The sequence below is a fragment of the Barbus barbus genome (assembly GCF_936440315.1).
Source record: "Barbus barbus genome assembly, chromosome: 8".
NCBI lineage: Eukaryota > Metazoa > Chordata > Actinopteri > Cypriniformes > Cyprinidae > Barbus > Barbus barbus.
Window position 1 is genome coordinate 22,769,984 of NC_136736.1, and position 21,883 is coordinate 22,791,866.

At 36.2% G+C, this 21,883-nt stretch overlaps 1 protein-coding gene across 3 annotated transcripts in view; it reads right to left on the minus strand.

Annotated features, from left to right (window-relative positions):
• Window positions 1–21,883, minus strand: part of LOC306873630 (testican-3-like) — a gene marked incomplete at its 5' end in the record, with an annotated part of 38,121 nt that overhangs the window by 9,519 nt on the left and 6,719 nt on the right. For 2 of the 3 annotated variants that reach the window (XM_079423053.1, XM_079423052.1), the window contains 6 exons: window positions 7–228; window positions 359–472; window positions 5,527–5,626; window positions 5,832–5,937; window positions 7,634–7,742; window positions 12,319–12,358. In XM_079423053.1, the coding sequence (XP_079279179.1) occupies window positions 7–228; window positions 359–472; window positions 5,527–5,626; window positions 5,832–5,937; window positions 7,634–7,742; window positions 12,319–12,358 (691 nt within the window). Of the gene's footprint in view, window positions 1–6; window positions 229–358; window positions 473–5,526; window positions 5,627–5,831; window positions 5,938–7,633; window positions 7,743–12,318; window positions 12,359–16,963; window positions 17,176–21,883 lie in introns of those variants that run through there. The other variant, XM_079423054.1, reaches the window with a different exon arrangement.

Here is a 21,883-nt window from a genome sequence, read left to right on the forward strand (position 1 = left end):
TTATACCTTGATATCTCTGAAAGCAAGAACACCACTCCTGGCTGGAAACGAGTCTGTCTCTGTCTGGGTCACATGACCTGAGGAAGGCTTTAGTGCACACATCACTCTTCTCTGAGCTCAGGCTGGACAGCTCCGATTGGTCGAGCTGAAGGTCAAAGTTTGTGTCCAGTCTAGAGAACATCCAGCCCAGAGAGTCCTTACAGAGGAGCATCTTACTCATGTCGACCTCTACACAAACATACAGAGAGGTCACCGAAAGATCGTTAATTTGACATTGATTTCATTTTCATGGTTATTAGGTTAGCACTAATTTTAGCAGTTCAGATGTGTATGTGTGTTTGTGTGTGTATGTGCTTACTCTTTTCTGGCTTCTGGAACTTGTATTTCTTGCTGGGATTGCTACTCTCATGAAGAGCTGTGATCCACTCTCGTAATCTGCTGACCACTTCAATCATCTCCGCATTGCCACATTCTACACAGAACATTCAACAGAGAAATTAAGCAATCAGACACAGCAATACAGGGTCAAAATTAAAACTCTCTTTTTTTTTTTCTAAAGAGAAATATTTTTCTTAATGTTTAGAGGCTGTGAGGTTATGCAATGATATGTGCTCCTGTATCAGTCACTAATCAGTGCGATTTCATTTTTAAAAGACTGTTTAGTTGCAGAATTTCCTGTGAAAGACTATTATAACCATAATCTTGAAAAAAATCATAATCTTCACCAATCGGAATATTTCCTGTTAAAATGGAAATGGGAATTTTGCCAAAGAAGCTTTGCACTGACCACCCACTGCCATATTTTGAATGACTTAATTGAGTCAAACTATTTCTATATGTGTGTACTAGAACGAGTACAGATATATTACATAAATTCACAATGCATTTTGTGATTACAGAAGATTCATGACCAGTATGATCTACAATAAATACAATAGAAAGGTTTCTCCAGAAGAAGAAAATAAATATGATTTGAGTTCACATCTTTATTTGATGTGATTTTTAGCATTTTAAATTGTTACAATTTGATTATTTTAATATATTAATAATAATAATAATATATTAATTTAAATACTTTTAAGTCATTTAGGTCTTGGAAGTTTGTTGAAGCCCCCTGGTTTAGAACCACTGTACAACATTTAGGTTTTAAATTTATAGCCTTAATCTGTACATATTTTAATATTCTTCAATAAACTTAAATATAAACTAAGCAACAAAATAGTACAAATAAATGTCCTCTCATTTTCAACTGCTTTTATTTCTAACGTTTAAATATTTGTATTAACATAAAAAATTAACAGTCAAAATCAAAAGTGACAGTGAGCATCCGTCGCCAGCAGCTGATTTAAGTACAACAGTGTGCATCTCATTCTCATGTACTGCACCAGATTTGCTAGTTTTTTGCAACTGCAAGGATGATCAGCTGTCTTTCTGTCTTCATAGTACTGTCTTAGGTGTCTTACATTATGAACATTGCAGTTTATTGTTCTGGCCACATCTGCCATCCTCATGCCTCCCTGCCTCAGGACTATGAGCTGTTCACACAGGTGATCAGGACATTCTTCTGCTGTTTTTCAGAGTCAGCAGAAAGGTTTCTCTACTGTCCTAAGTTATTAAATCTGTGACATTCATTGTCTATTGCTTGTTAACCATAAGAGTCTTAAGGACTGTTCCACAAGTGCCTGTGCAATAATTGTTGTTCAACTGGTTCACTGAGCAAGCATGAAAAAAAACCCTTTCCGATAAGGATCTGTAAACTTATTTGGATTTTAGATTATAGCATATTATACAGCATCCTGAAAAAGGAAGAAGTATTTTTTTATGATTATACTCAGTGACTTAAAGGGGTCATATGATGTTGCCAAAAAAGAACATTATTTTGTGTATTTGGTGTAATGCAATGTGTTTATGCGGTTCGAGGTTCAAAAAACACATTATTTTACACATACTGTACATTATTGTTGCTCCTCTATGCTCCGCCTTTCTGAAACACGTAGATTTTTACAAAGCTCATCGTTCTGAGAAGCGAAGTGTGCTCTGATTGGCCAGCTATCCAGTGCGTTGTGATCGGCCGAATACCTCAAGCGTGTGACGGAAATGTTACGCCCGATCCCATGTTGTTATGCCGTGTCGCGGCGCGACGAGACTAAAACCCGCTATGAACAAGGCATTTGTTGCGTTCAGTGAGGACATAATTACTGATTATAATGACTCATACGGTCTTTTTACACGTTGCGGTTCGCAAACATAACACCATGTCTGCATTTGTGATCGTAGAAACTCCAAACAAGCACTACTCTACACTGCTCAAAACTCACGTTTGAATAGTCAGTAGCAAATTCTTTAAATATCGAAACGTACTTACAGGCTGTGAGTCAGAAACGCCAGACTGTCCTTGCGAAGTTGGAATTGCTGTTAACAGCCATTCATAGTGTTCACATTATAGGATACTCTCTCCCAGGATCAAAAAATAGTCCTCCGTAAAATGTGCTGCACACACTCGAATATTTGCGTTGTCCTTTTTCTGGAACAGTGTTGTAAATATAACTTAACCACTGATTTCTAGTTGTGTACTCATTTGGAAGGCCAAACAAAGTACTTTTGCTTTCACAACGAAACACACAGCGTCTCCACGACATGGCGGCGGCAACAACAATACTACAGTGAGAATAAAAGTTACGCCTTCTTTCATTGCGTGTACGTTTGGGCAGTGTTTTGCAAATCTACCCACACCGTGACGTAGACATGTGCAGAGTCTTAACTTTTATAAAGAATATCTCTTTTGGTTTGAGACTTTAGTCTTTAGCAACTTCAGGGATCTTATCTATGCACAAACAGCTTTTAACACTCCAAAGAGAAAGGAAAACTTGAAATCGCATCATATGACCCCTTTAATATCTAATTATCTATAAATGTATAGTGCCCTCAAAACATTGTCTTTGATTGCAATAATAATGGCAATACATGTCACAGCTAGTCATGCCCCTTTGGCAGCTGTGAAGCATGTTTATCACATTTAACTTGGTCCAGGCTTCTTTTTTTAAGGGTTATCAGTTCAGTGTACCTTTATAGCTTCACTGATTAATTGCCAATAAATGTTAGTACACAACAAAACAAATGGAACATAGTTTAGAGGTGTTTTAGACTGTAAATATATAATCTTGTTTATTCTGTGTTCTGAATTCACTCATTTTGTTTAATAAAATTCTGAAAGTCTCCAAAATTCCAAGGGCATTTCCAGACCTTTAGAGGTCATTTTATATTTTACCATCATTTCTGACCTGTTCAAGTAATTTGCATTTCTTCTTGGCTTGAGTAGAATTTAAGTTTATATTTCAGTTTTGTACCCTTTTTTGTATTTCATATGCTGTTTAGCTTCGAATCAAAGGAAATGTGATTCATCTTGGAGCTTGCTGATTTGACTCAAGGCTTAGAACTCTTTAGAGAAGAGTCTTTTTTAAAAAAGGCCTGTGGAATTACTAGACATTTATTTAATCTATTGAAATGAATGGGGAAAATTCCCAGGGCTGCTGAAAAAGTGTGCGATCATTGTTGGGCTATATTGACTTTCAAGTATACACTATTTTAGCTTTACTGATAACAGCTAAATTTGATTATTGTTTAGGATTCATTGCTGGTTTTTAACGAAGTGGAGAGTGACTTTGTACACCTAACAGCTCACCTTTGTGCCTTTAAGTAAGGTACTTAAGTCCAGTTAACCCTCAGGGTGAGGAGAGCAATCCCTGCTATTATTGTCCTGTAGCCAGTACATCCTGCCTGGTGACGCTCCAGACTATAAAACCCATAATACTGGATAACATCAGCAATAACTGTGCCTTCTGGGGAAATTTGTACTTATCCAATGTATAAATAATTTCCAATTTACTTGATTGTTTTTTCTGCATCCAATGCGTTTTGTTTTGATATGTTCAGTAGATTTAACAGTCTGTGTATATTGTTTGGGGCATTTGATGTATCTAGTTTTGATGTAAGTAATTAATGAGCGTAACTGATTAAATCCTTGTAGCTAATGCATCATATATCTGTGCTGATTGTTGATAAGATGCAGTACTGGAAGGAAGGAAGGGTTGGGGCTTTGCATTCAGAAGCAGCTGCGAGGGCTTACATATTCATGTTCTCTAATTTTGGATTTGTTCTGTTCAATTATTATGTGCAACAATGAAATGTTTCTGGAATTCAGCAGAGACGCACATCGGGCTGTGTTTTCTCTGACATTTAGTATCTGCTTTTTTGAAAATCATATAGTGTTAAGTATATATAATAATGGGATGTGTAGATGTTTTTAGCTTGTTCTTACATTAGCTCTAGATAATTAAGTCTGGGAAAACAGTCAATATGGTTTGATGTCTCTTGATGGCTAAAAACAAGATGACAAATAAAAACTCAACAGACAAATATAAATCCTTGTGGATACACAATTAAGATGAGAAACAATTTGTTACACTGACTTTACAAGTTAGAGGTGTTCTGATAAATGGCACAAAGTCTTTTAACCATGGTAAAATCAATGTAACGCACAACCTTTAGTGGCTTACTTCTTTTAGTAAGTCTGCAATAGCAATATGATAAAAGAGGAAAACTTCCAATAAATGGCTAACTTTAATACTAATAAAAGGAATACTGACCTCAAACTTTTGAACGGTAGTGTATATGAAAAGCTTTGATCTTGCTCATATTTGGCAACTGGAAAAAACAATATTCATGCTTTTCATCCCTTCAAAAATCTATTGTGACTTCAGTTCCATGATCTTAAGTTTAGTTTGTGTTGCTTTCAGCTCTAAGTTGTCAATCTTTTGATGGTGAATGTGAGTGAATTTCCTCTATAGACCTGAAGCCAAGCAGTTGAAGACAGGACTTATGTTCATTGGGATAATGATGAAAACAAACATTACTGTGCTGTCTTTCTCACACGTACACGCATACACACACTGACACTACCAATCTGGAACAGCAAACATTTAATAAGTTCCTAAGGGATTCAGTAGCTTTGAGATTCTACACAAAATAAGACTAGTTTGGTGTATTGAAATCTCTTTGCTGCTCTCGTTGCAGATGAAAACATGCCAAGTACCCACCCTAAAGGGTACATATCCCTTCCCACAGCTACAGAGATGAAAGATTGGTTTCAGATATAGAATAATTTGTTGGTTCATCAAGTAATGACATAGGATATTCATCATTACCCGTTTATGAGGGCTTAAAGGAGAAAAAAACATTCGTAATAGCATATTTCCATTACTACTATAATATATGTACTTTATATTGTGTGCAGTGTACACAAAATACAGTACATATGTGCAAGAAAATTTTGTGTACACTGAATACCTACTAAATTTGCCAAAAAATGGCCATATGACCCATATGTTTATCACATTCATAATGCATGTTCAGTGTATACTCAGTATGCAGTATGCACAGTATGCAGCGCACATATTCCTTTCAAAACAAAGGCAGTGTTTGTGTGCAAGTCCTTATGGGTCAACTGCATCAATAAAGTGTGTGTACCTCTCTTCTCTGCTGGATTTCCTGAAGGGCAGGGACACTGTCCTGGACACTTCACAGAAATCTGCTTCCCAGAGATGCAAGCTTGATATTCTAGTTTACACTACAACACACACACACACACACACACACACACACACACACACACACACACACACACACACAAAGCTGAGATTAGATAAGTAAAGTACATTGTCGATCGAGGATTAATCTCTTGGTTGAATACCTCTGTGACACAGCTTTATGAAAAGCAATTCAGACAGTATACACATATAGAAACACACACAACGTGGCAGTTCTCTTGTTACCTTGGTGGAGTAAGTGTGTCCATCTGTTCCACAAACAGGTGAAGGGTGCACAACTGGACATCTTTTGCATTTCAGTAGTGGTGAGTTCATATTCATGTCCTTAAAACTGCACACACAAAAAGTGAGATTGCCCTTTTAACACAAATAAAGAACCAAAAAATATTGATCTGCAGAAATGCAGCTATTTTTTATCTGTCCTCTTCCTATGATCACTGGTTCATGGGTTTTAAGGATGAGGGGATGTTCGGAACCTGTACGTGAATCTGTAGGCGTACGAGTCTTTAGGTTGACAAAGGTTTTTTTATTCGATTCCAAAGCAATATTTGCCAATACAGAATTAATTAATGCAATTTGATTCACTACAGTTTGATTTAACAACACTAAATGCTTTTATAGCGTACTTTGATGTGTCTAACTTCTTCCAAGTAAATTTGCATCAAATAGTTTCATTGGTCTCTTACACAGATATTGTTAGGTATTGTTAACCAGGGGACCATGGCCCACTAGAGGGCCTCAAGATGACTTAAAATGATTTAAATGTAAAATGTGTTCATAGATAATTTTACTTTGAATATTATTCTGGACCATAGAGAGCAAAAAAAGTTGAGAACCAATGCTCTAACATCCCTTTTGACGCTATATAAAGCGTTTTCATTCTTTAAAAGGTTGATAAACATTTTATTTTATTGTTTAACTATACACATTTATATGATAAGTTGCATTTTATACTTTTCCCTCATGTTCACAACCCTGTATAACAGACTTGTGACACCTTTTTGCATTGCGTACCATCAGTCGAGAATGTAATGTTGTTTTCCCCCCATATTTCTGTTATTTATACTTCTCATTTTCTACACTTCTCTTCAATATCCCCCTTCGTTTGTGTTTCATTGGGCCATTAAAAAAAAAACCAGAAATATTTTTATTCTGCTATCACCCCCAATTCGCCACCTGATTAGTTTCATAACAACAATCACTGTTGACAACTGTAGCTTGCAAAATCCAGGTCAGTGTGTGCCTTATTTTCACCTCGGTCACAAACACACACTCTTTCTCTCTATCTCTCAGAAGAACTCGTTTGCCAGATTTGGCAGGCAAGAATCCCCAGTTAGTTCCAGTATAGGCTGACTGGGTAAGAACATAGAACAGCCCTTGTTTCCTCTCAAAAACTTTTTCGCCATACTTAACATCAAACATGTGCAGGAAAATGTGCCATGTTAAATCAATGCTAAAAAATTTCCAAAAATGCTACAGCAAGTCCATAACTGGTGAAAATGTTTTCCTATTTACATACTCCATAACAAAATCAATTAATATTAGCACATTTCTTTTGGAAAACATCTAAATCATCTTTTGGTATCCATATATGTATTTGTTTAGTTTGCAGTGGACTTGGCTTGGAGAAAATATGGAATTATTACAAACAGAAAACTGGACCAGCTGTTAATTAAATATTTGGTAGCACAGCCATTGGAGAGTTCCAAAGCCTCTAATGGCATTCAATGTTTTACTCAAACTGCTGTTTTCAGACTTCTCCAGTGGTATTCAGTAGAAATTAGTTCTGGACACACTGCTTTCCACTCAGTGTTTTGTTTTCAACCATTCCTGTGTGTTTTGTTAAGTGTTCTAGATCACTGACACCATGATGTACGAGCGAGACATCTTGAGTTACAAACATTTTGGAGATAGCCATGTCATGCACATCTTCAAAGCAGCAAGTTTGGCCACACCTGTATGCTGTTTTTACTAATGTTTAAGTAATGAGCAGAAACTCTGAGTCAGATAGAGTGGAGGAAGCTTACCTCATTCTACGTTGACTAACACAGGTGGGTGTTTGGTAATCTTCAGCCACACACACTTTATGGCGGCCACATTTTATCTTGAGGCACGGATCTTTAGCAGGGTCCAGAGCTGAAACACATATAAAAATAAACTTGTATAGCCTATGAATACAAACAATGAAAACAGATAAACACACAGCAAATACGGAATATGTGAATACTGTTATATTTAGTTCAACCGATGGCATTGTTTACTGCACACAGTCTGTGTTGTATAAGCACCAGATTTACTGGAAATTAACTGGGTTTTGTGAATGAGGCAACATCTATAATAAGACTAATCTAAATACTATGCTGCACACTGGAAATGAAGCGCAGTGGCATGCCTCAACTAGGTCATCTCACAGGTATCTCCCACCGGAAACAAGGAGACAGTTCATCTAATCCCCAAACAGGCATATAAGAATGAACAATGTGGCATCGATGAGTTAGAAGCTCGGTGTTTAAAAAAAACAGAGCAAACAGAAAGAAAAAGTGTGATCTGTATATTATTATAGCTCTCCAGTCTATATGAAGCATACAAACTTTATTCCAAGCCAGAGAAAGACAAACCTTTTGCTAGAAAAATGCACAGTACCTGATTTTCCAGCCTGGGATGAAGTTATTATGTACATTAACAATAATTCAGGACAAATATTATGTAATTTAATGGAAAACTATGTAAGTGGTGCTCTGTGGCACGGTGTGATGAGAGTCCTGATTCATAGCTGAATGCCGCAGACAGTGGCCGAGTGTGTGTACACTCATAGAAAATAATGTGTTTGAATTTTAACGCCATGGCACACTGCTGCACTTCTTGTCCAGTGTGTGACCCCCTTGACAACTGGGTTAATTTACCCAAAAATGATACATCAGTTACCTCAATTATTCTCATGTCATTCCAAACCCATAAGTCTTTTGTCCATCTTCAAAACACTAATAATGTTTTTAATGAAATCCAAAAGAGATTTCTGTCCCTTCATTGAAAGTCCTTTACACCTAAAATTTACGCTACAAAATGTTCATAAATACATCATAAAAGGATCAAGTCATAAGTCTTTTGAAGATAAACACTTGAATTTTTATTCACATATAAACACTGATCAACACACATAAAACACGGTAAACAGAAGCACAAACATACTTGCTTATGGCACAAGAACCAATGAGTTTTGTACTCATGTGTGATGCAAACACATTTCACATTTGCTCTTGTGTTTAAAGCAAGTATGGTTGAGCTTCTGTTTACCATATTTGATGTGCTCTGCAGTAAGTATGTGCACTAATCAATGTTAAACGGGTCAATTCACATGGATTACTTTTACAATGTCTTTATAAAACTTTTTGAAGTGTCAAAGTTTTTTTGGCGTGGACTTTCAATGGAAGGCCAAAAACTTCTCAGTGATTTCACCAAATGAATAGCAAATGTAAACTCCTTTACTAAGAAACACTTAACTCCAAGAATTATGTTTCTCAGGTGCACGTTTCAACAAAAATACATGAAAGACACATATACAGCTGCAGTCATGTATATGCTATGATCTGTCTGATTGTGTCTGCGTAAATAAGGATTCTATTTCTGTTATAGCCTGAAATGGGGCAGTAGCTAATGCTCTGTGACGAAAAGTAAGCGAGAAGGAAGAATAGAGAAGAAGAGAGAGAAAGAAAGAATAACAGAGTCTTAATGCCATTAAGTGCTTTTATAGTCCTAAGAGGTTTACACACATGCACAGAGGAAGAAAGACAATATAACATACTCATCCTTTACCTTCCCCTTGTCAAAGTACAAACACACACACACAGCCACACTTTGAATGCTCTCTGACCTCACATGGTAAGAGCCTTAGTCAAATCCTTCACAGGCTTTAGGGCTTATCCAATCCCAATCTCCTCAGCACCCTGAGTCCATTGTCCGTGTGTACATGTATGTGTGTGTATTTGTGTGACAAAATTTGTGATTGATTTGTGCATCATCATCTTTGAGTGTGATCAGAATCCATTTTAAACTGCTCTTTCTCTTTTTGACTCACTCAATGCTCTATCAATAGTGATTTGCATAAATATCAAACTCGTGATGAATATTCAACGGGCTTCTAATGACTTTCGAATATGCATAATCTCGTAAGATTTACTGCACACTGAGAACTTGATGTGATAGAGAGTCTTAAAAAGCAGTTTTCTCATTTTCTCCGACGGATGTAGCGTGATGATACGGGTATTAGGCCACAGCATGTGACTGTGAATTAGCACAACAGCTGAGTTCTCATATATGCCTGATTAACATCCACTCAACACTGATCACTGACAAGATGCTATGGCTCAAAGGAGCAGAGATTCAGATCTTTCCATTTCCAATTACCTCAATAAAATGAATAGGCTATAATATAAAAACATTTTTATCAGAAAGGCAAATCTTCTGCTACTTCCGTTACAAATAGAATTGCAAGTTCCTTTTCCCATCTAATCCTTGGGAAAGTTGCTAATGTTGGCTTATTATGTTCTTACTGCCTATAAGCACAAATCCTGTACGTGAAATGTACGGTACCATAATCCTTTGTTGTGATTGTTTGACTGACATTTCAGGATGTTGATTACCTTTCTATAACTGCATGTCTATGATGTAGTTATAGTATTGGTGCGGTCATTATTGCTTTGTGAAATTTCGCAAATGGAATTTGTGCAATTTGGAGTTCCAAGCAGTTTTTTGTGCATGTATCTTGAAATGCAAATGAGCTGCTGTTCCGTGTCCCCTTTTCCAGAATACAGCTCATGCCTCAGATACTCTGCCAAAACAAAACATCTGCTTAGTTTTGATTATCATGTCTATTGTGCTGAAAACTTATTTGCATGCATTTTAAAGCCATATCAATTTAAACTTCTGATATACAGCTTTCTGAGCGCACACAAGCTGCTGCACACGGATCATGTGAGTACTGAACTAAGTGCTCTTTCATGTCCTATTGCACTTAAACTGTCAAATACACACAAGGTTATCTCAAAAACACACGTAATTTTCATAAATACAGTCACCTATGTCTGTTAACAGATCTGTGTATTAAGTGACAGCAGCATAATATACAGTACCTATACTGCTGTCTATGCTGGTAATGACCCAAACAACAAAATAAAAACAGAAAATCACTCACTGCTATTGACTGAATAACTTCTGTAGCTTTAATAAGAAGACATTTCTTACTAGAATGCAGCTTTTAAATGCTCTAGCGTGAAGATAAACTTGGCAGATTGCATAGGGTGGGATCTATACTAATATGGCAGTGTCCGTCAACAGTCGTGGGCGGGGCCTGTACAAAGTGACGTCACATTGTACAGATTCTGCGAACGGCTTGTTCTGCGACACTGCTTATGATTTATGGGGTTTAAAAAAAAATTGGGTGGATTTTTATCATTATAGGTTGGTTATGTACAACACACATTTATGTTCAAACACCATTTAAAAGTGAATTTTGCATAATAGGTCCTCTTTAAATAAATTAACTGGTGAAGCAGTGCTGCATAAGATGCTATGACTAGTTTTCAGAGAAAGTATCTTTGACATTTTTCAAAACAAAAAGTTAAAAATAATAATAAAACCTGCTAACGCAGTAAGACATGCACTACATGACAAAATCATGTGTCAACAAATGTGTCATTTTTGCTTATTATGGTTGAATTGGATCATCAAAGATCAGTAGCAAAGACATTGGTTAATAAAATGGGATTAAATACATAAATTATATTTTTGTTATTTAACATATTTAATTATTACAGGTGTGTATAATATTCTGAGTTAGCATTTGATTGTTTTTATTCATTTTGAAGAATACTGTATCTGTTTTGTGCAGGTGAGATGAGTAAATACATGTTCATTTAGTCTAGAACTACAGTAACATCATGTTTACACAGTGCACACAATGCCTCTGCACTCACTCACAATTTCTCTCAACATGGCAACACGAGAGCTGTCAGTCAAGACATGGGAAACAAAGTAACTGGCCTTACTTATTTAAAAAAGTAACTCAGATATTTTCTTCAAAATTAAAAAGTAATGCATTACTTTACTAGCTACTTTAAAAAAGTAATCTGATTACATAACTTGCGTTACTTGTATGCATTACCCCAACACTGATGTTTACTGCTAAAGGAATCCACAAATTTTTGCAGGATTTTTCACAACATGACTGTGCCTGCACGTCAATAAAACGTCAGGTTGACGTAGGACATGACATCGGACAGACATTGCATTTTGGTTGAGAATGAAAATCAGGTTGACATCAGTATTTGACGCTGATTTAACGTTGGATTTTGGTTACACGACATAAAAACAACAAATATCAATGTCAGCTGATGTCGGTATTGGACATCAAATTAACACTAACATCAAGCATTGAATTGACATTGAATTTTGGTCACCCGATGTCGGTATCATGCAAATTTAACCACGTTGTGTTCCTGCTGGGTGGGCATATGCAGGTCATCACAAGTATCTCTCTCTCTACACACACACACACACCCATACAGAACCGTTACTACAAAAACTACTTAGAAATAGCCAAGGGAAAAGAATGACAAAAAAAACAACATTTCAAACAAACAAGATTTCTTTGATTTTTCAACTCTGAACACATCAAAAATGCAATGACATTCCTGCCCTTGGCTGACAGCCCTACCTTGATCGAATGGTTTTCCTGGGCTCCATGTTCCTGGTTCCTAAAACAGAAAACAAAATTTGATAAACAGAAGAGTTGATCAGTCGTCTTTGTTTCATTTTTCTGAGCTTCTGTTTGTTACAGTACATAAAGTAATCAGTTTTGCGGTGCTTTTACACTGCTTTCTCGTAGTTATGCTTACTTACAAGCAGTTACACTCAATGCAGACTGCATTATAATATTATCATGCAACTACAGCAGTATTAAGGACACATAATGTAAACTTGGAAGAATTTCCCGTCAAACAAACAGGCAGATTAGAAAGGCTCTGTTTCAATGGAAAAACAAATGCATAATCATACAAACCTCCACCTCCTGATTGTAGAGAAAGCATTGTGGAGAAAACAAATAAACATTAGACAGAACATTAAACACACATCACTTCAACAATACAACACAAAATGGACCACAACAAGATATGCCATAATCAAAGAAATAATAATGAAATGCATATATATTCACTGAACAAAATTATAAACGCAACACTTTTGTTTTTGCCCCCATTTTTCATGAGCTGAACTCATGAAAAATGAATCTAAGACTTTTTCTATGTACACAAAAGGCATATTTCTCTCAAATATTGTTCACAAATCTGTCTAAATCTGTGTTAGTGAGCACTTCTCCTTTGCCGAGATAATCCATCCACTTCACAGTGTGGCATATCCAGATGCTGTTTAGACAGCATGATTATTGCACAGGTGTGCCTTAGGCTGGCCACAATCTTTGATCTTAGATCTTTGAGTTCAGCTCATGAAAAATGGGGGCAAAAACAAAAGTGTTGCGTTTATAATTTTGTTCAGTGTATATATATATATATATATATATATATATATATACACACACATATATATATATATATATATATATATATATATATATATATATATATATATATATATATATATATATATATATATATAGCTTGGCATTGTGCCTGTTTATACTGGGCTATTTGTTAACTTAAATTCAATAATTGGTCTGCTCTTGTCTTCATGCTTAATTAACTAAGACTGCTAATATGTCAGTTTCCATCAACGGTCCATCGAAGACTGATTGCACCATATGGTGACACACACAGATATGGATATGATATGGCAACAGTCGGGTCCTCTTGCAGTTACACATTTTGATGACTGCCATTTTTCTCTCTCTCCTTCCTCTGAGTGTGTGTTTGCGTGTATGACATGCATTTAGGGATAAACAACAGCACATGAAATCCATTACAGCGTCTCAGTTGGTCATTCATAATATCCCATCCATTCTTTCCCACTCACAACTTTATCTTTCTCAGCCTCACTGCGTGTAAACACTGTCATTGTTCTTTTCCTCCTGATTGTGCCTCCATTTCAGCAGCTAAACACAGCTGCCACCCAATCTACACCTAGATCACTCTTGATTTTGTGCAATTGTCTTTCTGTCTCACTTTATGTCTTTATGTACAGATTATTGCATTCATCTAAGACCTACACAAAGGGAGCAGGATGGAAATAGAATAGTTTCCATTATGTTGCAAGCATCCTTTTTATGAAAGTCATGTGATAGCATGGCTTTCAGAGTGAATGGATAGGTCAACTGCTGACTTGCTTGTTGCTGATGTTTTAAAAATGTACATTCAGCAGAAGGTAAGGTGACACTTGGTATGGTCAGGGAAAAAAGTGAAAGTACCAAAAGTGAAAGTTTGTTTTGAGACTTGCAATAATCAGAAAAAATTAACAAAACTAGAACACATCAAATTCAAAAATTTTATTTTTACAAAGGGCTACGTAAATGTGCAAACAAATAGTCCGTATTTAATCAATTATCAATTTAATTTATTCATTTATTTGATTGTTTGATTGTGTTTAAATAAAGCAACCATATACTGACTTTCAACTAAACATTTATTGAATGTAATAAGCTAGCATTTGGACTGTTTACACGTCTTGCCTGTTTTGCTTTTTTCCTGGCTTAGGTAAGGGTCTCATTCTCTTCTGGTGAATGTTTGTGTGCACGCGTATGCTGCATGCTCCATTAAGCCATCTAATCTCTCTACAGCTCTTATACTGAGAGTAATCTGTGCTCCTCCATTGTCTGCTGCTTCACATCTCACACAATCAAGAACAGGAACAGCCTCCAATCCAAAGTAAACATCTGCTCTGAAATCACTGGAGTGGGTTTACGAAGTCTAGACACTGTGAACAGCAGACCAGGAGAAGATGCCCAAAACATTATGAGTGCCATTAAAGATTATAGCTCTGAGCTGTTACTAGAGGTTCCCTTATAACAGCAGACTATTTCTTAGCTGCTAATGATTTAACTATTTAAGCAAGATTCAGATTACAGATATCATTATAGATTTATAGCACATTCACTTGAATTTTATTCTATTATACTATGTTGTATTGTATATTCCATAATATTTTTGTTGTATATTCTTTTTTGTTATCCCATTTAGATTTTTCTATACTTTCTATATTGCACTTCATTGTGCATAACAACACCTAGGGAGTAATGGACTACTAAGTGTGTTATGTAACTATGATAAAATAAGTGTAATTGTTTTCTGTTACGGTTACATTTAAAGGGGTCATCGGATGCCCATTTTCCACAAAATTATATAATTCTTTAGGGTCTTAATGAAAAGTTTATAACATACTTTGGTTAAAATTTCTCAATGGTAGTGTAAAAAACTCCTTCTTTACCCTGTCAAAATCAGCTCTGTTGTCATCAAGCCGTTTTTTAGTCCATGTCCCTTTAAATGCTCATGACTCTGCTGACCCTGCCCCTCTCTTCCGTGGGGTGATGAGCAGTACAGTTTACTTTAGCCGCGAAACTGGCTAACTAGCACATATTAGGAAAGGCATTTGCAAAGATTCATAAAAAAACGTTATCACTTCTTCTGTAGATGAAGCTAGATCACGAATGATTCGCATGAACATAGATGCATTTAGGCAGATTGGGGATCAGCGCATTCACTTCAAAGCGAAAGTAATGTTAATCCTCTGCGTCTTCAGCGGCTCAGATGTCGGGAGTAAATGATGACTGCTAGATTCATTATTACATCCAACAACAAAACGCCTCAATCGCTTAATCGAAGACATCTTGTCTCCCCCTGCACCGGAGGTGGACGGCTCTCAGCTCAACCAGGGCGGGTCTAAGGTAAGACGGTCTTGTCAATCAACTATCGGGGGGGGGGGGGGGGGGGGGGGGCTTTATAGAACTACGTCATTCTAACAGGGCTCTCAGAACAGCCTGATTTGAGAAAGGCGATTTAAAAATAGGGATTTAAAAAAGAACACTGGGTTGATTTGTATCATTATAGGATGGATGTGTACACACACTTCCAACACACATTTATGTTCAAACAACTTTAAAAGTGAATTTTGCATCCGATGACCCCTTTAAAAAGCGGCAATTACCAGTAACTCTCCATTTTTCATAATAATAAGCACTGCGAAAAATAGTTGCACTTATAGTGTACTTAAAATCTTAAAAGTACATTTTAAAAAAACTGTATTTGCAGATATAACATTAATGAAATAAAAGGCCACTTTAGTGTAAAGAGAGGACTGTATCCTAACACATTTAAGTACACGTTTAAGAAGTAATAATGTAATAATTATTTGTAATCATGTAGATTAAAATGTAGTTAACTGTTGTTGCAAATGAACTTATTTTTAAACCATGTCTCAATTTTTTGTCATGATTTAAATAAGTATAAAAAGTCAAATATATTTAAAGTACTTAACTATCATTTTAACTGTAATGTGTTATTCAATAATACATTTGAAGTAATTCATTTAAATTAATATATTAAACTGCAATTTAACTACAAATATTTAATGACATACAAATCAATAGAAATTACATTAAAATGTAAGCATTTAGTTTACCATAAACGCTTGTCAGTATATTTCGCAGGACATTTTAACCATATTTCAAAACCAGACCTGCAAACTCATCAGAGAAAAAAAGGTGACAGTGTTGGGGGGCAGAATGGGCGACACCGACACTGTGAACGCATTAGCCTTGCACGTTCGCCAGATTCTAAATAGGCATTGTTTACAAGTAATGCGGCGCATCCAATGCAACAAGACGTCAAATTGCTTTGTTACACTGTATTACTCTCGCATCAGCTGTTGTCAAAACAGTCACATCTACCCACATCAACACATCAAAAACGCTTTAAAAGTAGGGCTACATCCAGCTGACTTGAATGACTGCTCGCACACGACAACCTCCACAACGTGTCATTAATCAGGGTAGCTCAGAATTGGAGTAGTAGCCAGAACTCAGGGCAGAGCACCTGGCTTAAGTTAGGGGCTAATGATAAGGTTGCAACCTAAGTTGGCTATCTGAAATACTATATACTTACGTAGCAAGCTAAATGGTTAACTTTAGTTAGCAAGACGGTCAGACAATGCAGGAATTAACATTACAACTAGCTAACAATGTTAGATAGCTAGAAAAATCTTGCTAACGGAAATTCCAGCATTGGATCCGCTTGTATTGCTTGCTATTAAGCATTTTGCTCGAAGCATAGGCTAACTGTATGAAAAAAACCGCTGACGTTATTTGACTTAAGCAAACAAATATCTGTTGTTTAGCTCCAAAAAGACTGATTTACCTTGAATTCAATTTCCATCAGAGTTTCCACATTAGGTCAGGTGTCTCTTGACAGGCGCGAACACAGATGGCAGTGTGTTTCAAGATCCTGAACCAAGCGCTGAGATTCCGATTGGTCCAGAAAAAATGTCATTTATAAGAATTGTCCAATAATGGCCTACATGGCACGCAAGCCCACCCCCACCTCCCTCTCTTGACAGGCGCGAGCTCAGTAGAGATTCCGATCGGCCCAGACGTCAATTAACGCAAGACCCCCCCCCTAAAAAAACTCTCCGGCTCTGCACGATTCACGTGAATGACCCAATTGACAATAAAAGCGGCGATTGTCGCCGAAAAGCGACAAGTTTGCAGGTATGCAAAACAATAGAAGTAATTAAGTCCTACTTAAAAGGGTAAACCAAAGTTCAGCTACATGCATTCTAATACATTTTCATTTAATTGCAATTAATTAATTTAATTGCAATTTATTTAATTGCAATTGTGTCCAAAACCAGGACCATTCAATTCACACTTAAGTACAGTATATTATTTTGGTAAAAAGTGCTCTTTAAAAGTAAGCAAAAGTGTACTTCTTCAAACAAGTGAATCTTGCTCTTTAATTTTTTTTTATAATACTACCACCACTGGATCTTGACAAGTTAAACTATTTTTTCACACATTTTTTTCAAGTTAGCACATTGTAATAAACAAACATCATCTGGTACTGGAAGACATTTTAAAGTAACGCTCCCATCTCAACTTATTAAATTTCCATGTCTTCACCTGTAGCTCAGCATCTATTTTTCTGATCCTTCCTTGGCAAAAAATAAATAGCTTCTCAGGGATTTATAAAGTCAGATTATATTGTATTGTAATGCATCTAAATCTATAGTAAATAATTAAAGTGTGCAATACGGATCATTTTGTTTAATTTAAATATACTCTCTATCACTACAGTTCCCATGCTTCAGACACACATACACAAATAGATTAGCATAGTCTGAGCACTAGAAATCATGATTATTTCCACTGTAATCACTTTAAGGGCATTTCTCAGTATACAGAGGGATTTTCTTTGGTATTATTAGAAGGCTTTCAAGCATATGTTGAATGAATAACCAATAAAGAAACAGAGCAACATTAATCTGTTAATACTAATACTAAGAGAAGTACAACATTAAACCAGTGACACAGTGGATAGTGTGGACAGAATAATCCCATTCTTATCATCACCATGCACATTTAGCATATTGAGGAACAGGTCAGTGTGTGTGTGTGTGTGTGAGAGAGAGAGAGAGAGAGAGAGAGAGAGAGAGGGTGGCCAGCATGACAGCAAGGCGGCTGTTCTCTCATGCAGAAAGTGCCAGAAGTGCCTCACCCTTCTGACATCATTCATTCTTTATGACTCTCTCCCTCCCTCCCTCTCTCTCTCTCTGTCCAGTCTTTAACCACATACACGTTCACAAGGGCATCACAAACCGGAACATGCAATCTTACAGAAACTACATAGAATCAGAACCGAATTAGTCCATGCCACTCTAACACCAGATGCTACGTAATACAAGCGATACAAGCTAATGCTTCAGGGGCATTCAAGCTTACACAGTGATTTACAGTCATTCATTTTTAAAGACCAATTTGATGACGTTACTCCCATTGGGACGGCAGACTATGATCAGTGCTCAGTAGACTCTAAATTGAAACTGAAGCTTTAAAGTTTAGTCATTTCCTATCTAGACTATAGTCAAGCCGCTCTTTTCAAAAAGGATTTAGCTAAACCACAAGCTAACAAAAAATGCTACTACACTGAAGCTATAGAACAGTTGTTCTCAAGCTGGGGTCAGAATATTGTATTTATATGAATAAATATAGGGTCTACTGTACATTTGAAATATGACAAAACAAGCATTAAAACAGTTAAAACAGACAAAAAAAAAAAAAAAACTAAACTGACATTTATTATTTTAATTTGTTACTTCAAAAATTTTATTAGGGTTAAAACAATCTAGGAAAATATTACATTTTTGAAACTTCTTATTCTATTCAGTTATTTAATATATTGTCACTTCTAGTTTCCAGAATTATCAGGGTGCCTTGAATTCCCGAAGGTTGAGAACCACCGCACTAGATCTTTTAAATATATCACTATCCAAATTTAACCAAGGGTTTAAAAAAGTAAAATAAAATAATTGCCATAAAAAAGGATTTATATTGATCCAGTCAAGTGTTTTTGTTTTTGTATTGATTGGGGAAGGTAGTCTGTATTTATTCTGCATTTTAGAACCTACTATCATACTACTAAAAATGTAGCTAACATATCAGCATCTCTGCAATCAACATCACAGGAATTCAGCTGCCTAGAGATCATTAATTGTCACTAATTGAATCTGATTTTTTTCCACTATAAAATTGCACTGGTCTAAAATAACTCCACACTGTTAGACATTTATGTAATTTCTGCAGTTATTTACTGTAAACCACCCAGTATAATACTACAAATTCGATTTACAATAAATAACTGTAATACCCTTTGCATCATGGGAATTTTCTGTGACGTCAGACCCCACAAACAGAGACTTACTGTATTTTTTAAAATTGCTGTATACTACTGTATTTGCTGTAACGACCTCTTTGGTGCTATTCTATTGAGGTTGTTTTATTTTCCTCATTTCTTACATTTGGATTGACACGATTTGCCCTGCACCGTGTCTACAACGCCGCAAAAGCTTGGGACTGACTACACTGGATGTTACATCTCTTGCAATGATTGGAAAATCAGTTTTTCCTTCATGTCAGAAACAACACGAGCGATTTGAGTACTACTGTACGTCAGAAATATACCGGGGCATCACTCTACTCTATATTGTTTTTTTATCGAGTCGCGCCACGCCACTTGTGTGCTGCGGGTTTTGCCCGGGGATGAACCCGTGAGAGCGGAAGAGTTCCGGACACCAGTTTACCTAACATTAATAACATTTACTCGTAGGGGTGGGCGATATGGGAAAAATATCATATCACGATTTTTTTTAGAAATATCACGATTCACGATTTTATCACGATTCTTTGTCATGTTGGTTTTACAAGTTGTCTGAGCATTACAGCCAAACTAGAAACACAAAGCCTTTCAAGGTAACTAAAAACAAAAAAAAGACATGGCAGATATTTAGGCCAAAGTGGGCAATGATAAAAATCTTTGTCATCATTCTATCTTTCTTATTAAAAAATAAGAACAAAGATGCACATTACAAATACACATAATATACAAATAAAACAAACAGTGCTTTATTTTCAGGTACAATATGTGTATTTAGCAGAGCATTCAATGAAATTGAATGAACAAATATAAAAATAAAACACTAGATAGACTGATTCCTAAAGCAACTGTTAAAGTTTTTCAGTCAAGAATAGTGAGTGATTTTTCTCTGTGTTTTGTTGTTTTGTTAACGTTAAATGAATAGTTCCCCCAAAAATAAATATTCTGTCATCTGTCTGTCATTTCTGTCATAATGTCTTATTTTTATACCATCATTTACTCAAGTTGTTTTACACCTGAATGAGTTTCTTTCTTCTGCTGAACATAAATGCTATTTTGAAGAAGGTGGAAAACCAATCAGTTGCTGGTCCTCAGTGACTTCCATCCTGCTATCAAAGTCAATGTAGACCAGCAACTGTTTGGTTACCCTCATTCTTCAAATATCTTATTTTGGGTTCAGCACAAGAAATTAATAGAGGTTTGGGTCAACATGTGAGTGAGTAAATAATGACAGAAATTAAATTTTAGGGTGAACTATCCCTTTAATGACAGTCGACAGCATGTTTAGTGTCCTGTCCCTTTAAGAGCTGCACGCATCTAATATACAGGCACGCATCCGTTCTCTCTTAACTATTTACTTTCATTTTAGAGATAACCAACTGAGTCTGTATGCAAACCTTGTGTGTTTTGACAGTATTAGCGCAAAAAATAAGTTAGTTGAGTAATCAGGCGCTGTTAGACAGGCTTTTTAGTGTCCGTGCTTCAGGTGTATGTGCTCAGAAAAAGCGCACGTCAGACCAGCGCGCGAATTAAACATTTAACCAGCAAGGCAAATAATGTACTTTTTCGATCGCGAATAAGTGCAGTGTCCTGTCAGAGTAACTCTACTGCTGTATGTCGTGTTGTACAGTAAATAGAGACGGAGGCACCAGAACTGTATTTGACATAATGTGTGCTGTAGCACGATACTACGATATTTCTTCAAAAGCAGATCGTGGAGACATTTTTATCGTCCACGATCAAAAATCGTCCTATCGCACACCCCTATTTACTCGTCAACATGGCGGTAACAAACTTTACTAAGGTAGACTGCACTATCGTTACAAACGACTTTTGTCAGCTTATTGAATTAAGTTACCGAATTAAAATATTTTTTAATGAGGAACGCTTATCTTATATTAACATTAGGTTAACTAATGTGAAATTTTGTTCAGGTGTTAGTAGTTAATGTTGGCCAGTAGCCTATTGAGAAAATAAAATTGAATGTTAGCTAAGTTAAAGTCGGCATGAAATCAAAATTGACAATTCTTATTTTTTGATGGAATACTGTAGTGTTTATTATAAATAATTTATCCGTGCACTCTTTTGCATTTTTTTTTAAAATTCATGTGCCCTCTTAATCTTTAATCAAAAACGTTACCCTTCCCTCCCCCTCAAAACGATGCGCAAAGCGATGGCGCAAGGGCGGCGCTATAGTGATGTGAGGGCAAGGAAAAAGCATAAAGCACTGACACCAGTCATGAGGGAGTACGTTACCCTTAAACACTGAAAAGATATTAGGATATTACGACAACATTACTCGTAGGACATCGCAAACTAATTTGTTTCATGAATATATGACTTAACCTGATGGAGGACGCGCTTATACATTCAGGCAGTCTCTCTCTCTCGTGCGTGCTGTTTAGAAAT